This window comes from Phodopus roborovskii, unplaced genomic scaffold (assembly GCF_943737965.1).
Source record: "Phodopus roborovskii unplaced genomic scaffold, PHOROB, whole genome shotgun sequence".
Lineage (NCBI taxonomy): Eukaryota > Metazoa > Chordata > Mammalia > Rodentia > Cricetidae > Phodopus > Phodopus roborovskii.
This window is the reverse complement of record NW_026126514.1, coordinates 13,959,295-13,978,822: the sequence shown is the minus strand read 5'-3', so window position 1 is coordinate 13,978,822 and position 19,528 is coordinate 13,959,295. Positions and strand designations below refer to the sequence as shown.

The 19,528-nt window shown below is 48.1% G+C and overlaps 3 protein-coding genes across 3 annotated transcripts; all 3 read left to right on the top strand.

Moving 5' to 3' along the window:
* Positions 1-282: 282 nt before the first annotated feature.
* LOC127230773 (E3 ubiquitin-protein ligase RBBP6-like) lies at positions 283-3,633 on the top strand (the record flags this gene model as incomplete). The annotated part of the gene is made up of 1 exon (XM_051196067.1): positions 283-3,633. A coding segment is annotated over exon 1 (3,351 nt), but the record flags the coding sequence as incomplete, so codon positions are not given.
* A 3,268-nt stretch (positions 3,634-6,901) lies between these two features.
* Positions 6,902-10,253, top strand: LOC127230772 (E3 ubiquitin-protein ligase RBBP6-like; the record flags this gene model as incomplete). Its single annotated transcript, XM_051196066.1, is given in 2 exon segments — positions 6,902-8,023; positions 8,025-10,253. Coding segments are annotated over 2 exon segments (3,351 nt in total), but the record flags the coding sequence as incomplete, so codon positions are not given.
* A 3,182-nt stretch (positions 10,254-13,435) lies between these two features.
* Positions 13,436-16,787, top strand: LOC127230771 (E3 ubiquitin-protein ligase RBBP6-like; the record flags this gene model as incomplete). The annotated part of the gene is given in 2 exon segments (XM_051196065.1): positions 13,436-15,172; positions 15,174-16,787. Coding segments are annotated over 2 exon segments (3,351 nt in total), but the record flags the coding sequence as incomplete, so codon positions are not given.
* Between the last annotated feature and the right edge of the window lie 2,741 nt (positions 16,788-19,528).

Here is a 19,528-nt window from a genome sequence, read left to right as displayed (position 1 = left end):
TTGCTTTCTGTCTGCTTGCTCTGGCCTTGCTAGCAAGTGCACGCCTTCACCCGCATTAGAACCTTGTAGTTCCTTGCGGCTCCAGCGGCTCCTGAAGATCAAGCGAAACACTGGGCCTCGTGGACCGAACAACTTCTGGATTCTTGGACTTTCCGGCCTGGTCTTTGTAGACAAGAGTTACCTCGGAGCCCCGGGGCCACCTTCAGGCCCACACTTCAGGCCGAGACCCCTGCAATCGTCAGCCGTCAGCAGGGTGCCTAGCACAAGGAATCCTTTGCCACCATGTCCTGTGTGCACTATAAATTTTCCTCTAAACTCCACTACGACATCGTCACCTTTGATGGGCTCCATATCTCCCTCTGCGACTTAAAGAAGAAGATTATGAGCAGAGAAAAGCTGAAAGCTACCCATAGCGATCTGCAGATCAGCAACGCACAGACGAAAGAAGACTATCCTGAGGATACTGCGCTCATTCCTAAAAATTCATCTGTAATTGTCAGAAGAATTCCTGCGGCAGGTGTGAAGTCCACAAGCAGGACCTATGTTAAAAGTCGAAGTGAACGAGGGATGGGAACTACAAAAGCAATCGATGGCTCTCCTGCGTCTATTTCTCTGGCCCAGCTTACAAGGACCGCCAATCTGGCTGAAGCCAATGCTGCCGAGGAAGATAAAATCCAAGCAATGATGGCGCAATCTGGCCATCGATACGACCCAGTCAACTACACGAAGAAAGCTGTAGGTCCACCACCTCCATCTTATACCTGCTTTCGTTGCGGCAAGCCTGGCCATTATATTAAGGATTGCCCAACAAACGGGGATAAGGACTTTGAACCTGGCCGTAGGATCAAAAGGAGCAGTGGAATTCCCACAAGTTTTATGATGGAAGTGAAGGATCCCAGCATAAAAGGCGCGATGCTTACGAACACTGGAAAATACGCAATACCAAAGATAGATGCAGAGGCCTATGCAATTGGGAAGAAAGAGAAGCCACCCTTCTTGCCAGAGGAGCGGTCATCGTCATCATCTTCAGACGATGATCCTATCCCAGAGGAGCTTCTGTGCCTCATCTGCAAGGACCTTATGACTGACGCTGCTCTCATCCCCTGCTGTGGAAACAGTTACTGTGATGAGTGTATCCGGACGGCACTCCTGGAGTCGGATGACCATACATGTCCAACGTGTCAGCAAAACGAAGTTTCTCCTGATGCCTTGACGGCCAACAAGTTTTTACGGCAGGCTATTGAGAACTTCAAAAACGGGACTGGCTATCCAATAAGACTGCGACAACAGGTACGGCCACCCCCACGCCCATTACCACCACCAAGACCACGCGCCCAGCGGACCCCGCAGCCTCTGATGAGGTCTCCAATATCAAGACAGCAGGATCCTTCCATGACTCCAGGGGCGTCTTCCTCCTCTCGTCGTCCAACTCCCTCCGTAGCGTCGTCGTTCCCTTCAAATCCATCTTGCTTGGCTCCTCCTGTGCCTGGAAATCCGTCTCCTGCCCCAGCTCCAGGACCCGATAGAACTGCAGCAGCGACTGTCTCGGTCCATTCGGAAAAGTCAGAGGGCCCTCTCCGGGATTCTGATACTAAATTATCGCCAGCTGCCGCCCTCGCATGGGAACACTCGGAGGGAGCCTGCTCAATGGCAAGCGCTGCACTCGTGGGAGGGTGGAAGGGTCACCGAGTGCCTGCCCTTGGAGCTCCATCATTGCTGGGACAGTCACCATCAGGTGGACAGCTGATCCCCACAACCGGTCCAGTAAGAATAAATACTGCTCGTCCAGGTGGTGGTCCACCAGGTTGGGGACGTTCCAACAAACTCGGCTACCCGGTTTCTCCACCACAGCCCATTAGAAGAGGGGAAAGAAATTGTTACAGAAGTATCAACCGCGGGCGACGCCACAGCGAAAGATCACAGGGCCCTCAAGACCCGTCACTACCGGCAACTCCAGTCTTTGTACCCGTACCACCGCCTCCTTTGTATGCGCCGCCTCCCGATGCGCTCCCTCTTCCTCCGGGTGTACCTCCCGCACAGTTTTCTCCTCAGTTTCCTCCTGCAGGATCTCCCGCAGCTCTCGCCAACATATCAACGCTTTGGGTTTCGTCAGGGGCTCAGACTGCTCATTCAAACGCCCTCCCTACCGCGCAAGCACCACCTGTGACCAGGGAAGAATTCTATAGAGCGCCACCACAACTAAAGGGAGGGTCTACATCGCCCTCTAGTGGTTCATCGTATTCAAGAAGTTCATACCCTTGCTTGAAATCAAGATCTGGCTTGACAAGGTCAGGCTCTTGCTCTCGATCCTTCAGCCGCTCACACTCTCGCTCCCTTTCACCATCACCCCCATACCCGAGGAGAGGCAGAGGCAAGAGCCGCAATTTTCGTTCACGGTCCAGATCTCGCGGACGTGGTGATCACCGATCGAGGTCAAGGTCGCCTCCACATAGACATAGACGTTATCGTGCAAGATCTCCTCAAGCCTTTGGGGGTCAGTCTCCCAGGAAGCCGAATGGACATCAAGGAGAAACAGAACGTCAGTATTTTAATAGATGCAGAGAAGTTCCACCCCCTTATGGCAATAAAGCCTGTTCCGGACCGAGTGTCGAAAGGAGAGACCCATTTGAGAAAGAACGCTACCACCGAGAACCGGAGAGGGAATACCGAGAGTGGTACCGGAAGTACTACAAAGGATATGCTGTGGGGGCACAGCCGAGGCCCGCTGCTGACAGAGGGGGCTTCTCTCCAGAAAGGCTTAAACCTCCTACTGTCAGAAATCCACCCTTCCCTGGGGGGCGCAGAGACGACTGTCGTGCTGGACGAAGTCACAGAACTAGAAATCTAGGTGGCAGCTATCCAGAAAAGCTGTCATCGAGAGAGAATCACAATCGGAAAGATAATGCAGAAGCACAGGAGTGGGAGAACGTTGCCGGCGACGATAAAGGAAACAAGCCCGAGAAACACAGAAAAGGAAGAAAGGGGGAGGAGAGTGAGAGCGTCCTGGCCCACGAGCTGTTAGAGCCTTCCGGGACATCCAGAGAGTCATCTCGTGCTGATGACACTAAGACAGAAACACTCGTTTTCCTCCCAAGGAGAGAGGATGCTACCCCTGTTAGGGATGAACCCATGGGAGCAGAATCTGTCACTTGCGAATCAGTATCTGAAAGAGACAAGAGAGAAAACGGTAAGCCAAACCGAAAGAGTGATGAGACCAAACGGAAAAGCGATGGCTCTGCTCAAGCCAAGAAAGAAAAAGTTTTAAGACCTTCTAAAGGACCCCAAGACAAAGAAGACGGGGAGCCTGGAAAAGCTCCTTGGTCCGAACCTCCACTTAAAAACGCCAAAGAAGACGGTGCAAAGACCGGCTCTGCAAAAGCGTCACCATCATTTCAGAAGGATGACGATGTCACCGGAACTCCCAGAAGAGCCCACTCTAAATCTGTAAAGGGACACCTCGAGACAGAGCCAGTCAAGAAGGAGAAGGTGACAAGGGACTCTACCAAAGACATCCAGCCAGAAAAGCCGGCTGGTGAGGATGAAAAGGCCAAGAAGCCTGAGAAAAGCACACTACTTGTTCACAAGGGAGGAAAAAGAAAGAGGAAGGCGGAGGAAAAGAATAGAGATGAAGATTTTGACGAGCGAAATAAAAAGAGAAAGAGGTAGACACACCATCAAAGAGGGAGCCATCGTAGGTTTGGTTTGAAGAGAATACTGATTCGAGAGAAACGTCCAGAGACCTACAAGGATGAACCCCCCCCCCCCCCGACTAACAACCCCAGCAAAAGGCAGAAAGGCTCCTTAAATGCCCTTCCCTGACAATGAGATTGACAACTAACGTTTATCTACCATCACAGAGCCCTCACCTAGTAGCTGATGGAAACAGATGCAGACACCCACAGCTAAGCACTGAGCGGAACTGGAAACCAGATGCAAAGAGTGGGGGAGTGATAAGGAAACCCAGGCTACAGAAACCCAGAGAGACCGCTGACCTGAACCAGGGGGAGCTAATGGACCCCCACACTGGTCGCTGGGAACCCAGCATTGGACCGACTCTGAACCCCTGAACATGGGCCTCAGTGAGAAGGCCTGGGCAGTCTAAGGGACATCTGACAGTGCCACCAGGATGTATGCCCTGGTGCACAAAAGGACTGTGGCCTACAGCTAGGATATCTGAATCTTCTTCGAATCCCCCAAGACAGCGCCCCTTACCAGCAGGAAGTAGTTGGGAAAGAACGACGCCCAAATTCCCAAATATTGTGTATAAATGTTTGTTTTCATTTAATTGGACTTTGTTATATAAAATTAAATAAAAAAGACTCTATATGCATAAAAAAAAAAAAAAAAAAACAAAAGGACTGTGGCAGCACGTTACCCATGTGAGGGGGCGGGGAGGGACAGGGGATACTCCCTTAACCTAGAGGCAGGATGGGAGGGCCTAGTCCCTACTCCAGATGACCTGACAGATGTAGAGGGCCCCTCCTGGAAGGCATCACACTACATGTGGAGTGGGGGTTGGAATGGGATGAAAGGGTGGTTTGGGGGGCACGGGAAGGTGGGAGAGGGGGAGGGAGAGGAGACTGGGCTCAATATGTTAAATAAGAAAACTAAATAAATATATGAATAAAATTTCCTTGTCCAGAATATTCTCCCCAAAGTTCTTTCCTTTTCCAAATAGCAATGGTAAGATTATTTAATTCTATCAAACACTTTATAGACACTTACTCTGTATTTTCCAAATAAATGTTTAACATGGAACTGTAACCAGTGAAATGTACAATTCCAAGGATGACAATAAAAACTTGTACTCAATATACAATCCACAAAGAAAAATGAAAACCAAATTATTTGAATGTAAAAAGTTTACACCGGCTCGGCAGCAGTGGCACACACACACACCTTTCTTTCCAGCACTTGGGAGGCAGAGGTACACAGATCAGAGTGAGTTTGAGAACAGCCTGGTCTACAGAGTGAGTTCCAGGAAAACGAGGACTACACAGATAAATCCTGTCTTGAAAGACCAACGAGAGAGAGGGAGTGGGGGATAGAGAGGTAGAGACATGGAGATGGACAGAGCGATACACACACACACACACACACAGAGAGAGACAGAAAGAGAAAACAGAGATAGACAGAGAGAGAAAGTGAGAGAGAGAGATAGAGAGAGAGCGCAAGGGACCCTGTAACTTTGCACTTTGTTTGGTGTGTAGGGTCCATATGGTACTTAGTTGATGGTGTCCTGCGGGAGGTAACTATGATTAGGTGAGGTGATAAAAACTGGGTCTCTAAGATGGCAGGGTCTTTACAAGAAGAGAACCAAGGACTTAAACCTGCATATGTGCCTGGTCCTAGCCTACAACAAATTATGTCTTCTTCTGAGTGACAAAGAAGAATAAAAGTTTGCAAAAAAGACTGAAAACTGAGTAGGCAGAGTGAGCATCAAGATAGGGTGCCTTTGTCTTTGTGTTTGAAAGTGTTTAAGTGGAAACTTTAGAGTATATTGATAGTGTAAATAATTGATGATACTGATAATATCTCATGTATGGTTACTGCTAAGGAATCTGCTCTTCCACTCTATACACATCAAGGGTACCAAGCTGGGCTTTGACTGGGAACCTTTCACCCTAAATCAAGAGTAGTGTTCTGTAGCTATTGGCTACCTTCACAGTAAGAAATACAAATTTTACTTTACTGATTTAGTTAATGTCTTTGTGTGACCAATAAGGTAATTGTAAACCTCGGTAAGTAAATATAATCTATTTTTTTACTTGTTAAGCAATCCTGGGTTCACTTGCTGAATGAGAGTAATTTAACAGTTAAAAGTCAAAAAAAAAAAAAAAAAAAAAAAAAAAAAAAAACCAGGTGTACCAGGTGTATGTGATCAACGTCAGCCTGTTGTAAAAAGTTACTTCTAGGACAGTTAAGGCTGCACAAAAAAAAAAAAAAAAAAACCTGCCTGATGGAACCAGGATGATGTATCCCAGGTGCGCCAAATGACTTTGGTATCACATTCTCCATGGAGCAATACTACCTTAGCTTAGAGGCCGGGAAGTGGGCCTAGTCCCTACTTAGAATGGTTTGACAGATTTGGTTGAACACTCCTGGAAGTCATCGCCAACTCTGTGGAGTTGATGGAGGGGTGGATAGAATGGGTAAAGGGAGGGAGGGAGAGGGGTGTGGGATCGATATGTAAAAATAAGAAAAAATACAGCAAAACCCAATAAAAAAATTAAATAAAACAGCCTCAAAAGAAGGAAGCAAAGACAGAAACACCGACCAACAGACACACAGAGAGTTAGAGGGAGTGAGAGAAAGACAAAAAGTAAGAAACAAAGAAAGAAAGGAAGGAAGAAAGAAAGAAAGGAAGGAAGGAAGGAAGGAAGGAAGGAAGAAGGGAAGGAAGGAAGGAAGGAAGAAAAAGGGAAAACGAAAAGCCCAAAAATAAAGTAAAATAAAAAAGCTGAGGGTAAGAGAGGATGACCTATTCTTGGTTGTCAATTTAATTCAAAATGGCGGAATTGGAGCTTCTCATCTGGGTCTTGAGGTGGGAGGTGACACCCTTAATCTGCATAATGCCTTCTGCTGGGAGCATATATAAGAAGGTGCAAGAAGGAAGCTGTTGCTTTCTGTCTGCTTGCTCTGGCCTTGCTAGCAAGTGCACGCCTTCACCCGCATTAGAACCTTGTAGTTCCTTGCGGCTCCAGCGGCTCCTGAAGATCAAGCGAAACACTGGGCCTCGTGGACCGAACAACTTCTGGATTCTTGGACTTTCCGGCCTGGTCTTTGTAGACAAGAGTTACCTCGGAGCCCCGGGGCCACCTTCAGGCCCACACTTCAGGCCGAGACCCCTGCAATCGTCAGCCGTCAGCAGGGTGCCTAGCACAAGGAATCCTTTGCCACCATGTCCTGTGTGCACTATAAATTTTCCTCTAAACTCCACTACGACATCGTCACCTTTGATGGGCTCCATATCTCCCTCTGCGACTTAAAGAAGAAGATTATGAGCAGAGAAAAGCTGAAAGCTACCCATAGCGATCTGCAGATCAGCAACGCACAGACGAAAGAAGACTATCCTGAGGATACTGCGCTCATTCCTAAAAATTCATCTGTAATTGTCAGAAGAATTCCTGCGGCAGGTGTGAAGTCCACAAGCAGGACCTATGTTAAAAGTCGAAGTGAACGAGGGATGGGAACTACAAAAGCAATCGATGGCTCTCCTGCGTCTATTTCTCTGGCCCAGCTTACAAGGACCGCCAATCTGGCTGAAGCCAATGCTGCCGAGGAAGATAAAATCCAAGCAATGATGGCGCAATCTGGCCATCGATACGACCCAGTCAACTACACGAAGAAAGCTGTAGGTCCACCACCTCCATCTTATACCTGCTTTCGTTGCGGCAAGCCTGGCCATTATATTAAGGATTGCCCAACAAACGGGGATAAGGACTTTGAACCTGGCCGTAGGATCAAAAGGAGCAGTGGAATTCCCACAAGTTTTATGATGGAAGTGAAGGATCCCAGCATAAAAGGCGCGATGCTTACGAACACTGGAAAATACGCAATACCAAAGATAGATGCAGAGGCCTATGCAATTGGGAAGAAAGAGAAGCCACCCTTCTTGCCAGAGGAGCGGTCATCGTCATCATCTTCAGACGATGATCCTATCCCAGAGGAGCTTCTGTGCCTCATCTGCAAGGACCTTATGACTGACGCTGCTCTCATCCCCTGCTGTGGAAACAGTTACTGTGATGAGTGTATCCGGACGGCACTCCTGGAGTCGGATGACCATACATGTCCAACGTGTCAGCAAAACGAAGTTTCTCCTGATGCCTTGACGGCCAACAAGTTTTTACGGCAGGCTATTGAGAACTTCAAAAACGGGACTGGCTATCCAATAAGACTGCGACAACAGGTACGGCCACCCCCACGCCCATTACCACCACCAAGACCACGCGCCCAGCGGACCCCGCAGCCTCTGATGAGGTCTCCAATATCAAGACAGCAGGATCCTTCCATGACTCCAGGGCGCGTCTTCCTCCTCTCGTCGTCCAACTCCCTCCGTAGCGTCGTCGTTCCCTTCAAATCCATCTTGCTTGGCTCCTCCTGTGCCTGGAAATCCGTCTCCTGCCCCAGCTCCAGGACCCGATAGAACTGCAGCAGCGACTGTCTCGGTCCATTCGGAAAAGTCAGAGGGCCCTCTCCGGGATTCTGATACTAAATTATCGCCAGCTGCCGCCCTCGCATGGGAACACTCGGAGGGAGCCTGCTCAATGGCAAGCGCTGCACTCGTGGGAGGGTGGAAGGGTCACCGAGTGCCTGCCCTTGGAGCTCCATCATTGCTGGGACAGTCACCATCAGGTGGACAGCTGATCCCCACAACCGGTCCAGTAAGAATAAATACTGCTCGTCCAGGTGGTGGTCCACCAGGTTGGGGACGTTCCAACAAACTCGGCTACCCGGTTTCTCCACCACAGCCCATTAGAAGAGGGGAAAGAAATTGTTACAGAAGTATCAACCGCGGGCGACGCCACAGCGAAAGATCACAGGGCCCTCAAGACCCGTCACTACCGGCAACTCCAGTCTTTGTACCCGTACCACCGCCTCCTTTGTATGCGCCGCCTCCCGATGCGCTCCCTCTTCCTCCGGGTGTACCTCCCGCACAGTTTTCTCCTCAGTTTCCTCCTGCAGGATCTCCCGCAGCTCTCGCCAACATATCAACGCTTTGGGTTTCGTCAGGGGCTCAGACTGCTCATTCAAACGCCCTCCCTACCGCGCAAGCACCACCTGTGACCAGGGAAGAATTCTATAGAGCGCCACCACAACTAAAGGGAGGGTCTACATCGCCCTCTAGTGGTTCATCGTATTCAAGAAGTTCATACCCTTGCTTGAAATCAAGATCTGGCTTGACAAGGTCAGGCTCTTGCTCTCGATCCTTCAGCCGCTCACACTCTCGCTCCCTTTCACCATCACCCCCATACCCGAGGAGAGGCAGAGGCAAGAGCCGCAATTTTCGTTCACGGTCCAGATCTCGCGGACGTGGTGATCACCGATCGAGGTCAAGGTCGCCTCCACATAGACATAGACGTTATCGTGCAAGATCTCCTCAAGCCTTTGGGGGTCAGTCTCCCAGGAAGCCGAATGGACATCAAGGAGAAACAGAACGTCAGTATTTTAATAGATGCAGAGAAGTTCCACCCCCTTATGGCAATAAAGCCTGTTCCGGACCGAGTGTCGAAAGGAGAGACCCATTTGAGAAAGAACGCTACCACCGAGAACCGGAGAGGGAATACCGAGAGTGGTACCGGAAGTACTACAAAGGATATGCTGTGGGGGCACAGCCGAGGCCCGCTGCTGACAGAGGGGGCTTCTCTCCAGAAAGGCTTAAACCTCCTACTGTCAGAAATCCACCCTTCCCTGGGGGGCGCAGAGACGACTGTCGTGCTGGACGAAGTCACAGAACTAGAAATCTAGGTGGCAGCTATCCAGAAAAGCTGTCATCGAGAGAGAATCACAATCGGAAAGATAATGCAGAAGCACAGGAGTGGGAGAACGTTGCCGGCGACGATAAAGGAAACAAGCCCGAGAAACACAGAAAAGGAAGAAAGGGGGAGGAGAGTGAGAGCGTCCTGGCCCACGAGCTGTTAGAGCCTTCCGGGACATCCAGAGAGTCATCTCGTGCTGATGACACTAAGACAGAAACACTCGTTTTCCTCCCAAGGAGAGAGGATGCTACCCCTGTTAGGGATGAACCCATGGGAGCAGAATCTGTCACTTGCGAATCAGTATCTGAAAGAGACAAGAGAGAAAACGGTAAGCCAAACCGAAAGAGTGATGAGACCAAACGGAAAAGCGATGGCTCTGCTCAAGCCAAGAAAGAAAAAGTTTTAAGACCTTCTAAAGGACCCCAAGACAAAGAAGACGGGGAGCCTGGAAAAGCTCCTTGGTCCGAACCTCCACTTAAAAACGCCAAAGAAGACGGTGCAAAGACCGGCTCTGCAAAAGCGTCACCATCATTTCAGAAGGATGACGATGTCACCGGAACTCCCAGAAGAGCCCACTCTAAATCTGTAAAGGGACACCTCGAGACAGAGCCAGTCAAGAAGGAGAAGGTGACAAGGGACTCTACCAAAGACATCCAGCCAGAAAAGCCGGCTGGTGAGGATGAAAAGGCCAAGAAGCCTGAGAAAAGCACACTACTTGTTCACAAGGGAGGAAAAAGAAAGAGGAAGGCGGAGGAAAAGAATAGAGATGAAGATTTTGACGAGCGAAATAAAAAGAGAAAGAGGTAGACACACCATCAAAGAGGGAGCCATCGTAGGTTTGGTTTGAAGAGAATACTGATTCGAGAGAAACGTCCAGAGACCTACAAGGATGAACCCCCCCACCCCCCGACTAACAACCCCAGCAAAAGGCAGAAAGGCTCCTTAAATGCCCTTCCCTGACAATGAGATTGACAACTAACGTTTATCTACCATCACAGAGCCCTCACCTAGTAGCTGATGGAAACAGATGCAGACACCCACAGCTAAGCACTGAGCGGAACTGGAAACCAGATGCAAAGAGTGGGGGAGTGATAAGGAAACCCAGGCTACAGAAACCCAGAGAGACCGCTGACCTGAACCAGGGGGAGCTAATGGACCCCCACACTGGTCGCTGGGAACCCAGCATTGGACCGACTCTGAACCCCTGAACATGGGCCTCAGTGAGAAGGCCTGGGCAGTCTAAGGGACATCTGACAGTGCCACCAGGATGTATGCCCTGGTGCACAAAAGGACTGTGGCCTACAGCTAGGATATCTGAATCTTCTTCGAATCCCCCAAGACAGCGCCCCTTACCAGCAGGAAGTAGTTGGGAAAGAACGACGCCCAAATTCCCAAATATTGTGTATAAATGTTTGTTTTCATTTAATTGGACTTTGTTATATAAAATTAAATAAAAAAGACTCTATATGCATAAAAAAAAAAACAAAACAAAAGGACTGTGGCAGCACGTTACCCATGTGAGGGGGCGGGGAGGGACAGGGGATACTCCCCTTAACCTAGAGGCAGGATGGGAGGGCCTAGTCCCTACTCCAGATGACCTGACAGATGTAGAGGGCCCCTCCTGGAAGGCATCACACTACATGTGGAGTGGGGGTTGGAATGGGATGAAAGGGTGGTTTGGGGGGCACGGGAAGGTGGGAGAGGGGGGAGGGAGAGGAGACTGGGCTCAATATGTAAAATAAGAAAACTAAATAAATATATGAATAAAATTTCCTTGTCCAGAATATTCTCCCCAAAGTTCTTTCCTTTTCCAAATAGCAATGGTAAGATTATTTAATTCTATCAAACACTTTATAGACACTTACTCTGTATTTTCCAAATAAATGTTTAACATGGAACTGTAACCAGTGAAATGTACAATTCCAAGGATGACAATAAAAACTTGTACTCAATATACAATCCACAAAGAAAAATGAAAACCAAATTATTTGAATGTAAAAAGTTTACACCGGCTCGGCAGCAGTGGCACACACACACACCTTTCTTTCCAGCACTTGGGAGGCAGAGGTACACAGATCAGAGTGAGTTTGAGAACAGCCTGGTCTACAGAGTGAGTTCCAGGAAAACGAGGACTACACAGATAAATCCTGTCTTGAAAGACCAACGAGAGAGAGGGAGTGGGGGATAGAGAGGTAGAGACATGAAGATGGACAGAGCGACACACACACACACACACAGAGACACACAGACAGAAAGAGAAAACAGAGATAGACAGAGAGAGAAAGAGAGAGAGACAGAGAGAGAGAGAGAGAGAGAGAGAGAGAGAGAGAGAGAGCAAGGCACCCTGTAACTTTGCACTTTGTTTGGTGTGTAGGGTCCATATGGTACTTAGTTGATGGTGTCCTGCGGGAGGTAACTATGATTAGGTGAGGTGATAAAAACTGGGTCTCTAAGATGGCAGGGTCTTTACAAGAAGAGAACCAAGGACTTAAACCTGCATATGTGCCTGGTCCTAGCCTACAACAAATTATGTCTTCTTCTGAGTGACAAAGAAGAATAAAAGTTTGCAAAAAAGACTGAAAACTGAGTAGGCAGAGTGAGCATCAAGATAGGGTGCCTTTGTCTTTGTGTTGAAAGTGTTTAAGTGGAAACTTTAGAGTATATTGATAGTGTAAATAATTGATGATACTGATAATATCTCATGTATGGTTACTGCTAAGGAATCTGCTCTTCCACTCTATACACATCAAGGGTACCAAGCTGGGCTTTGACTGGGAACCTTTCACCCTAAATCAAGAGTAGTGTTCTGTAGCTATTGGCTACCTTCACAGTAAGAAATACAAATTTTACTTTACTGATTTAGTTAATGTCTTTGTGTGACCAATAAGGTAATTGTAAACCTAGGTAAGTAAATATAATCTATTTTTTTACTTGTTAAGCAATCCTGGGTTCACTTGCTGAATGAGAGTAATTTAACAGTTAAAAGTCAAAAAAAAAAAAAAACCAGGTGTACCAGGTGTATGTGATCAAGGTCAGCCTGTTGTAAAAAGTTACTTCTAGGACAGTTAAGGCTGCACAAAAAAAAAAAAAAAAACCTGTCTGATGGAACCAGGATGATGTATCCCAGGTGCGCCAAATGACTTTGGTATCACATTCTCCATGGAGCAATACTACCTTAGCTTAGCTTAGAGGCCTGGAAGTGGGCCTAGTCCCTACTTAGAATGGTTTGACAGATTTGGTTGAACACTCCTGGAAGTCATCGCCCACTGTGTGGAGTTGATGGAGGGGTGGATAGAATGGGTAAAGGGAGGGAGGGAGAGGGGTGTGGGATCGATATGTAAAAATAAGAAAAAATACAGCAAAACCCAATAAAAAAATAAAAAATAAAACAGCCTCAAAAGAAGGAAAGAAAGAAAGGAGAAAAGAAAACATAAAGACCAAAAATAAAATAAAATAAAACAAAATAAAAAAGCTGAGGGTAAGAGAGGGTGGCCTATTCTTGGTTGTCAATTTGATTGAATCTTCATTCAATTCGATCAAATTCAAAATGGCGGAAGTTGAGCTTCTCATCCGGGTCTTGAGGTGGGAGGTGACACCCTTAATCTGCATAATGCCTTCGGCTGGGAGCATATATAAGAAGATGCAAGAAGGAAGCTCTTGCTATCTGTCTGCTTGCTCTGTCCTTGCTAGCAAGTGCACGCCTTCACCGGCATTAGAACCTTGTACTTCGTTGGGACTCCAGCGTCTCCTGAAGATCAAGTGAGACACTGAGCCTTGTGGACCGAACAACTTCTGGATTCTTGGACTTTCCGGCCTGGTCTTTGTAGACAAGAGTTACCTCGGAGCCCCGGGGCCACCTTCAGGCCCACACTTCAGGCCGAGACCACTGGGCCCCAGAGCTGCTGCCCATCGTCAGCCGTCAGCAGGGTGCCTAGCACAAGGAATCCTTTGCCACCATGTCCTGTGTGCACTATAAGTTTTCCTCTAAACTCCACTACGACATCGTCACCTTTGATGGGCTCCATATCTCCCTCTGCGACTTAAAGAAGAAGATTATGAGCAGAGAAAAGCTGAAAGCTGCTCATAGCGATCTGCAGATCAGCAACGCACAGACTAAAGAAGACTATCCTGAGGATACTGCGCTCATTCCTAAAAATTCATCTGTAATTGTCAGAAGAATTCCTGCGGCAGGTGTGAAGTCCACAAGCAAGACCTGTGTTAAAAGTCGAAGTGAACGAGGGATGGGAACAACCAAAGCAACCGATGGCTCTCCTGCGTCTATTTCTCTGGCCCTGCTTACAAGGACCGCCAATCTGGCTGAAGCCAAGGCTGCCGAGGAAGATAAAATCCAAGCTGTGATGGTGCAATCTGGCCATAGATACGACCCAATCAACTACACGAAGAAAGCTGTAGGTCCACTACCTCCATCTTATACCTGCTTTCGTTGCGGCAAGCCTGGCCATTATATCAAGGATTGCCCAACAAACGGGAATAAGGACTTTGAACCCGGCCGTAGGATAAAAAGGAGCAGTGGAATTCCCACAAGTTTTATGATGGAAGTGAAGGATCCCAACATAAAAGGCGCGATGCTTACGAACACTGGAAAATACGCAGTGCCAAAGATAAATGCAGAGGCCCATGCAATTGGGAAGAAAGTAAAACCACCCTTCTTGCCAGAGGAGCGGTCATCGTCATCATCTTCAGACGATGATCCTATCCCAGAGGAGCTTCTGTGCCTCATCTGCAAGGACCTTATGACTGATGCTGCTCTCATCCCATGCTGTGGAAACAGTTACTGTGATGAGTGTATCCGGACGGCACTCCTGGAGTCGGATGACCATACATGTCCAACGTGTCAGCAAAACGAAGTTTCTCCTGATGCCTTGACGGCCAACAAGTTTTTACGGCAGGCTATTGATAACTTCAAAAACGGGACTGGCTGTCCAATAAGACTGCGACAACAGGTACGGCCACCCCCACGCCCATTACCACCACCAAGACCACGCGCCCAGCGGACCCCGCAGCCTCTGATGAGGTCTCCAATATCAAGACAGCAGGATCCTTCCATGACTCCAGGGGCGTCTTCCTCCTCTCGTCGTCCAACTCCCTCCGTAGCGTCGTCGTTCCCTTCAAATCCATCTTGCTTGGCTCCTCCTGTGCCTGGAAATCCGTCTCCTGCCCCAGCTCCAGGACCCGATAGAACTGCAGCAGCGACTGTCTCGGTCCATTCGGAAAAGTCAGAGGGCCCTGTCCGGGATTCTGATACTACATTATCGCCAGCTGCCGCCCTCGCATGGGAACACTCGGAGGGAGCCTGCTCAATGGCAAGCGCTGCACTCGTGGGAGGGTGGAAGGGTCACCGAGTGCCTGCCCTTGGAGCTCCATCATTGCTGGGACAGTCACCATCAGGTGGACAGCTGATCCCCACAACCGGTCCAGTAAGAATAAATACTGCTCGTCCAGGTGGTGGTCCACCAGGTTGGGGACGTTCCAACAAACTCGGCTACCCGGTTTCTCCACCACAGCCCATTAGAAGAGGGGAAAGAAATTGTTACAGAAGTATCAACCGCGGGCGACGCCACAGCGAAAGATCACAGGGCCCTCAAGACCCGTCACTACCGGCAACTCCAGTCTTTGTACCCGTACCACCGCCTCCTTTGTATGCGCCGCCTCCCGATGCGCTCCCTCTTCCTCCCGGGTGTACCTCCCGCACAGTTTTCTCCTCAGTTTCCTCCTGCAGGATCTCCCGCAGCTCTCGCCAACATATCAACGCTTTGGGTTTCGTCAGGGGCTCAGACTGCTCATTCAAACGCCCTCCCTACCGCGCAAGCACCACCTGTGACCAGGGAAGAATTCTATAGAGCGCCACCACAACTAAAGGGAGGGTCTACATCGCCCTCTAGTGGTTCATCGTATTCAAGAAGTTCATACCCTTGCTTGAAATCAAGATCTGGCTTGACAAGGTCAGGCTCTTGCTCTCGATCCTTCAGCCGCTCACACTCTCGCTCCCTTTCACCATCACCCCCATACCCGAGGAGAGGCAGAGGCAAGAGCCGCAATTTTCGTTCACGGTCCAGATCTCGCGGACGTGGTGATCACCGATCGAGGTCAAGGTCGCCTCCACATAGACATAGACGTTATCGTGCAAGATCTCCTCAAGCCTTTGGGGGTCAGTCTCCCAGGAAGCCGAATGGACATCAAGGAGAAACAGAACGTCAGTATTTTAATAGATGCAGAGAAGTTCCACCCCCTTATGGCAATAAAGCCTGTTCCGGACCGAGTGTCGAAAGGAGAGACCCATTTGAGAAAGAACGCTACCACCGAGAACCGGAGAGGGAATACCGAGAGTGGTACCGGAAGTACTACAAAGGATATGCTGTGGGGGCACAGCCGAGGCCCGCTGCTGACAGAGGGGGCTTCTCTCCAGAAAGGCTTAAACCTCCTACTGTCAGAAATCCACCCTTCCCTGGGGGGCGCAGAGACGACTGTCGTGCTGGACGAAGTCACAGAACTAGAAATCTAGGTGGCAGCTATCCAGAAAAGCTGTCATCGAGAGAGAATCACAATCGGAAAGATAATGCAGAAGCACAGGAGTGGGAGAACGTTGCCGGCGACGATAAAGGAAACAAGCCCGAGAAACACAGAAAAGGAAGAAAGGGGGAGGAGAGTGAGAGCGTCCTGGCCCACGAGCTGTTAGAGCCTTCCGGGACATCCAGAGAGTCATCTCGTGCTGATGACACTAAGACAGAAACACTCGTTTTCCTCCCAAGGAGAGAGGATGCTACCCCTGTTAGGGATGAACCCATGGGAGCAGAATCTGTCACTTGCGAATCAGTATCTGAAAGAGACAAGAGAGAAAACGGTAAGCCAAACCGAAAGAGTGATGAGACCAAACGGAAAAGCGATGGCTCTGCTCAAGCCAAGAAAGAAAAAGTTTTAAGAACTTCTAAAGGACCCCAAGACAAAGAAGACGGGGAGCCTGGAAAAGCTCCTTGGTCCGAACCTCCACTTAAAAACGCCAAAGAAGACGGTGCAAAGACCGGCTCTGCAAAAGCGTCACCATCATTTCAGAAGGATGACGATGTCACCGGAACTCCCAGAAGAGCCCACTCTAAATCTGTAAAGGGACACCTCGAGACAGAGCCAGTCAAGAAGGAGAAGGTGACAAGGGACTCTACCAAAGACATCCAGCCAGAAAAGCCGGCTGGTGAGGATGAAAAGGCCAAGAAGCCTGAGAAAAGCACACTACTTGTTCACAAGGGAGGAAAAAGAAAGAGGAAGGCGGAGGAAAAGAATAGAGATGAAGATTTTGACGAGCGAAATAAAAAGAGAAAGAGGTAGACACACCATCAAAGAGGGAGCCATCGTAGGTTTGGTTTGAAGAGAATACTGATTCGAGAGAAACGTCCAGAGACCTACAAGGATGAACCCCCCCACCCCCCGACTAACAACCCCAGCAAAAGGCAGAAAGGCTCCTTAAATGCCCTTCCCTGACAATGAGATTGACAACTAACGTTTATCTACCATCACAGAGCCCTCACCTAGTAGCTGATGGAAACAGATGCAGACACCCACAGCTAAGCACTGAGCGGAACTGGAAACCAGATGCAAAGAGTGGGGGAGTGATAAGGAAACCCAGGCTACAGAAACCCAGAGAGACCGCTGACCTGAACCAGGGGGAGCTAATGGACCCCCACACTGGTCGCTGGGAACCCAGCATTGGACCGACTCTGAACCCCTGAACATGGGCCTCAGTGAGAAGGCCTGGGCAGTCTAAGGGACATCTGACAGTGCCACCAGGATGTATGCCCTGGTGCACAAAAGGACTGTGGCCTACAGCTAGGATATCTGAATCTTCTTCGAATCCCCCAAGACAGCGCCCCTTACCAGCAGGAAGTAGTTGGGAAAGAACGACGCCCAAATTCCCAAATATTGTGTATAAATGTTTGTTTTCATTTAATTGGACTTTGTTATATAAAATTAAATAAAAAAGACTCTATATGCATAAAAAAAAAAAAACAAAACAAAAGGACTGTGGCAGCACGTTACCCATGTGAGGGGGGCGGGGAGGGACAGGGGATACTCCCTTAACCTAGAGGCAGGATGGGAGGGCCTAGTCCCTACTCCAGATGACCTGACAGATGTAGAGGGCCCCTCCTGGAAGGCATCACACTACATGTGGAGTGGGGGTTGGAATGGGATGAAAGGGTGGTTTGGGGGGCACGGGAAGGTGGGAGAGGGGGAGGGAGAGGAGACTGGGCTCAATATGTAAAATAAGAAAACTAAATAAATATATGAATAAAATTTCCTTGTCCAGAATATTCTCCCCAAAGTTCTTTCCTTTTCCAAATAGCAATGGTAAGATTATTTAATTCTATCAAACACTTTATAGACACTTACTCTGTATTTTCCAAATAAATGTTTAACATGGAACTGTAACCAGTGAAATGTACAATTCCAAGGATGACAATAAAAACTTGTACTCAATATACAATCCACAAAGAAAAATGAAAACCAAATTATTTGAATGTAAAAAGTTTACACCGGCTCGGCAGCAGTGGCACACACACACACCTTTCTTTCCAGCACTTGGGAGGCAGAGGTACACAGATCAGAGTGAGTTTGAGAACAGCCTGGTCTACAGAGTGAGTTCCAGGAAAACGAGGACTACACAGATAAATCCTGTCTTGAAAGACCAACGAGAGAGAGGGAGTGGGGGATAGAGAGGTAGAGACATGAAGATGGACAGAGCGACACACACACACACACACAGAGACACACAGACAGAAAGAGAAAACAGAGATAGACAGAGAGAGAAAGAGAGAGAGACAGAGAGAGAGAGAGAGAGAGAGAGAGAGAGAGAGAGAGAGAGAGCAAGGCACCCTGTAACTTTGCACTTTGTTTGGTGTGTAGGGTCCATATGGTACTTAGTTGATGGTGTCCTGCGGGAGGTAACTATGATTAGGTGAGGTGATAAAAACTGGGTCTCTAAGATGGCAGGGTCTTTACAAGAAGAGAACCAAGGACTTAAACCTGCATATGTGCCTGGTCCTAGCCTACAACAAATTATGTCTTCTTCTGAGTGACAAAGAAGAATAAAAGTTTGCAAAAAAGACTGAAAACTGAGTAGGCAGAGTGAGCATCAAGATAGGGTGCCTTTGTCTTTGTGTTGAAAGTGTTTAAGTGGAAACTTTAGAGTATATTGATAGTGTAAATAATTGATGATACTGATAATATCTCATGTATGGTTACTGCTAAGGAATCTGCTCTTCCACTCTATACACATCAAGGGTACCAAGCTGGGCTTTGACTGGGAACCTTTCACCCTAAATCAAGAGTAGTGTTCTGTAGCTATTGGCTACCTTCACAGTAAGAAATACAAATTTTACTTTACTGATTTAGTTAATGTCTTTGTGTGACCAATAAGGTAATTGTAAACCTAGGTAAGTAAATATAATCTATTTTTTTACTTGTTAAGCAATCCTGGGTTCACTTGCTGAATGAGAGTAATTTAACAGTTAAAAGTCAAAAAAAAAAAAAAAACCAGGTGTACCAGGTGTATGTGATCAAGGTCAGCCTGTTGTAAAAAGTTACTTCTAGGACAGTTAAGGCTGCACAAAAAAAAAAAAAAAAAAAACCTGTCTGATGGAACCAGGATGATGTATCCCAGGTGCGCCAAATGACTTTGGTATCACATTCTCCATGGAGCAATACTACCTTAGCTTAGCTTAGAGGCCTGGAAGTGGGCCTAGTCCCTACTTAGAATGGTTTGACAGATTTGGTTGAACACTCCTGGAAGTCATCGCCCACTGTGTGGAGTTGATGGAGGGGTGGATAGAATGGGTAAAGGGAGGGAGGGAGAGGGGTGTGGGATCGATATGTAAAAATAAGAAAAAATACAGCAAAACCCAATAAAAAAATAAAAAATAAAACAGCCTCAAAAGAAGGAAAGAAAGAAAGGAGAAAAGAAAACATAAAGACCAAAAATAAAATAAAATAAAACAAAATAAAAAAGCTGAGGGTAAGAGAGGGTGGCCTATTCTTGGTTG